The sequence below is a fragment of the Lygodium microphyllum genome, chromosome 11, assembly GCF_053477565.2.
Source record: "Lygodium microphyllum isolate KBCC chromosome 11, Lygodium_microphyllum_v1.1.10, whole genome shotgun sequence".
In the NCBI taxonomy this organism is placed as follows: domain Eukaryota; kingdom Viridiplantae; phylum Streptophyta; class Polypodiopsida; order Schizaeales; family Lygodiaceae; genus Lygodium; species Lygodium microphyllum.
In genome coordinates this window covers 143,962,209-143,965,929 of record NC_141145.1, presented here as the reverse complement: position 1 = coordinate 143,965,929, position 3,721 = coordinate 143,962,209, and the positions used below count along the sequence as shown (strand labels likewise).

General features: G+C 44.1%; 1 protein-coding gene across 1 annotated transcript; it reads left to right on the top strand.

The window, feature by feature from the left end:
* The first annotated feature begins 203 nt into the window (after positions 1 to 203).
* LOC148029467 (oxygen-evolving enhancer protein 2, chloroplastic-like) lies at positions 204 to 2,152 on the top strand. Its single transcript, XM_087688292.1, has 4 exons — positions 204 to 610; positions 1,351 to 1,583; positions 1,667 to 1,717; positions 1,819 to 2,152. Exons 1-4 carry the CDS (start codon positions 316 to 318, stop codon positions 2,077 to 2,079), a joined length of 840 nt encoding a protein of 279 aa, XP_087544418.1. The 5' UTR covers positions 204 to 315; the 3' UTR covers positions 2,080 to 2,152.
* The last annotated feature ends 1,569 nt before the right edge of the window (positions 2,153 to 3,721 follow it).

Below are 3,721 nucleotides of genomic sequence, written 5' to 3'. Positions count from 1 at the left end.
TATTTTTAGATTCTAGAAAACGTGAGTGGATAAGAGATTATAGAAAACCGAAGAAATATCATTTTCCATGCGTTGGGGACAAACCGAAAACGAAGATGACCTGGCGAGTCGATAACCAATGAGTCTAAAGCGGCTCTTATCCAGCGACGAAAGTTCTCTCTGGAAATGGGAAATGAATAATAGTGAAAGGACGTAATTCCACGTCATCATCTTCTTCTTCGTTTAGGCTCTCGGAAGAGTTCAAGCATCAACGAGGAAAAGGGGTGAGTGGGCAAGGCGACACAAAGATACAGAAGAGGGAGAACGAAAGCAGCCATGGCTGCAGCCTCAGCTACTTCGACCTCCGCTAGCTTCACCTTCGCCAACCTGGCTTCGTCCCGTTCCTCCTCCCTCGCCGGATCCCCCCTCCCCTCCAACGGCAGTGCTGTTGTCGTCCGAGCTGCTCCCTCCAAGGCTCTCGTTTGCCGTGCTCAGAAACCCGAGGGCGACAATATATCTTCGTCTTCCTGCTCCGCCGCTGTCACTCGAAGGAACGCTCTCTCCCTTCTAGTAGCTGCCGTTGCCGTCTCTTCTCGCGTCTCACCCGCTGAAGCTGCTTATGGCGAAGCAGGTACTATCAACTTCTGTGTTTGTGTGTCCGTCTGTTCCCTTATCTTTTTTCCTCTCTGTCTGTTTTGTGTTGTCTCTTGTATGATCTCTATGACTTATTTCTTATGAGGTCCATGAATGCTCTGGTCTCCCTTTCCTTGAAGTACATGAAGGTTACAGAACGTATAGTGAAGCAGCTACATGTACGTGGTTGGAGCTTTTAGATACACGTCACGTTCTTCTGCTCTACATCTTAATCTCGTGATTTATACAATGCTGGACGCTAGAGATCATATTTGGAGGATGATTTTGCGTCTTATCTCTTGATGACCAGATATAAAATTTCGCTTAATTACTGTAAAGAAACGGTTCTATCAGGGCACATTGTACCGTCATTCCATAGGTCACTTGCTGGTATGATTTTCTGGAATGAAAAGTGATTCGACTTGGCGGCGTTGCTTAATGCCACAGTTCTGCAATTAATTATTTTAGTCGATGTAAATCATTTGACGATATTTGCTACTGTTAGCTTCCTGCGGAAGGATCTGGAGAGTCCATACGTTAAATCACTTCCATTGTTGTATATAAGATATAAGATAAGTCTACGTCTACATTCTGTTTTGCTGTATTCTTTCAAGTTCCACACTATAATTTGCTTTTGTTTTGGTGTATTCTTCCAAGTTCTTCACTATTATCTGCTGCTGCTATTCAATAGAGAATCAAACTTAGAGGCTTAATGCTACCTACTTTTGTTGTTAATAGCCAACATTTTTGGTGCTCCAAAGAAAGACACCGGGTTTACTCCTGTAGCTGGCGACGGTTTCAAGTTAAACATCCCTTCTAAGTGGAATCCCAGTAAGGAGAAAGAATTTCCGGGGACTGTCTTAAGATATGAAGACAATTTTGATGCCAACAGCAATGTTACTGTAATGGTTCTCCCCGCTGATAAGCCCTCCATTAAGGACTACGGAAGTCCAGAGAAGTTCTTAGAATCCGTGAGCATCCAAATACGTCTCATTTTACGCCATTATATATATTTGGAAAACTTGGTTTAACGTCGACGACTGTTTGATTGCAGGTTTCCTATTTGCTTGGAAAGCAAGCTTACTCCGGCAAGACACAGTCCGAGGTAAGGGAACGTTTGATTTATAGGATTTATAGGACATCTTGTGTACAGTGTTGCGCATCCTTTCAGTTGATTCTGTGCCCTGAATGTTTTGCGTTTGACAGGGAGGTTTCGATCCTAATGCTGTGGCTACCGCTGCCATTTTGGAGTCCTCAGCACCTACCATTAACGGAAAGCAGTATTACAGTATCTCAGTTCTTACCAGAACTGCTGATGGCGATGAAGGAGGCAAGCATCAGCTTATTGTCGGGACGGTTTCCAACGGGAAGCTCTACCTCCTGAAAGCTCAAGCTGGTGACAAGAGATGGTTCAAGGGGGCTAAAAAATTTGTAGAAGGCACCGCAAACTCCTTCAGCGTTGCTTAATGAGACGAACAGGACTTTATTGCTTTTGCTCTGGTTTTGGCTGGTTTAATCCAATTTCAAGTATATCTAACCAGTATGTTGTAGCATCATCGTATGGCCATTTCTTGTCTCTTCCCTCCAATGATGTATATGAGAGAGCTCAACGCCCACTTAAGCAAGTTCCGGAGTATTGGGAGATAGAGACTAACGAGTCTACATGTTGCATTTTTTCGACCGTCTGCCTTGTACCTTTTGCTGAACGAGGAAACTAGGTGAATATGGGGCTTATAACATAGGTTTGGAATATAAGCTGATACCCTACTAGTCTACGGAATGATAATTTGCTACTGACTGGCTAGCCTACTCGCGTACCTGTAATCACACAGGATTGTACAATCCTTTAGACAGAACCCAGAAAGGTCACCTCATGGTTCAGTATTCCATTAGGGCAGAATATTAGCATAAGTAATGAGTTATGCAACAAACATTACAGCCTTTCTAAACGTTTACAATGTCTCTTCTCATTTGCCAGACCTGCTGTGCCCTCCCCTTCCTTTTACGTTACTCTCATTTTCAGTAGGGGATAGAGCAAATTCGCACACACTTTCTGCCTGTTTTTGCAGTAGTAGATGGATTCGGCTCTCTGCGGTGCTGTCCTGTGCCTCACCGGATCACATGATCGCTCTTTGCCCTCTGCGCAGTCATGCCCTCTGCCTCACTGCATCACTTGATTGCTCTTTACTCTCTGCGCAGTCATGCCCTCTGCCTCACTGCCTCCTATGTGCTTCCCCCACACCTCTGCCTTTTCATTTCCGTGCTCTGCCTCACTTGATTGCTCCCTGTGCCCCGCCGTCTTCTACTCCAGTTCTCTTCCACTTGGACTGAGAGGATGAATCACTGCTTCAATTCGGCAGATGCCCTTGGGCTTTTGAATTTAATAGGGTAAGATCCGAATTTCGTTTGGTTGTTTTGAAATGCCTTGTCTTCATGGGGACTTCTTTTATCCCGAATATGTTCGTCTCACTTCAGGGCTCTTTGAGATTGGTGCCCTTCGTCCTACCACGACATGGCATCTGCGGTCACCGCATTCTTATTTATCTACATTCTGCAAGTCCAACTCTACTGCTATAAAGCATCATAAACTGCATTCCTAATTATCTATGTTTTGCTAGTCCAACTACTGCTACTAAGCATTCTAAACTTGATTAGTTTGCAAAACAATGTTCTCTCCGCATATACAGTCGTGCTGCTCATCGATGATGTGATAATCTCTTCGAGTCTATCACTTCTTTCAATCATGTGTTACATTGTTACCACCATTCGGACAAATTGGACTGAATCTCGACTCGGCCAATGGTATGTGAGACCATGGTCATTATGTCGGCGGCCCAACTATAACAATTAGTGAATTGGTAAGGATCATCGATTTTAATCTTTCTTTAGAATGCCACTTGGATTGCTTCCATCTATCTCTATTGGTAGACCCATTCCTCCGTTAATAAAATATTTTACCGCTCTCGCTCCAAGTTCGAGCTTGCCGATTCTTGGGACCGAAGGTTGCCATTGGAGTGATGTATCTCGCAACTGAATGCTCTTGCAGGGTCATTTTTTAGTGGTTTCGGTGCGGGTATTTTCATCGTCTTAGAAATTATCAACTATTTTA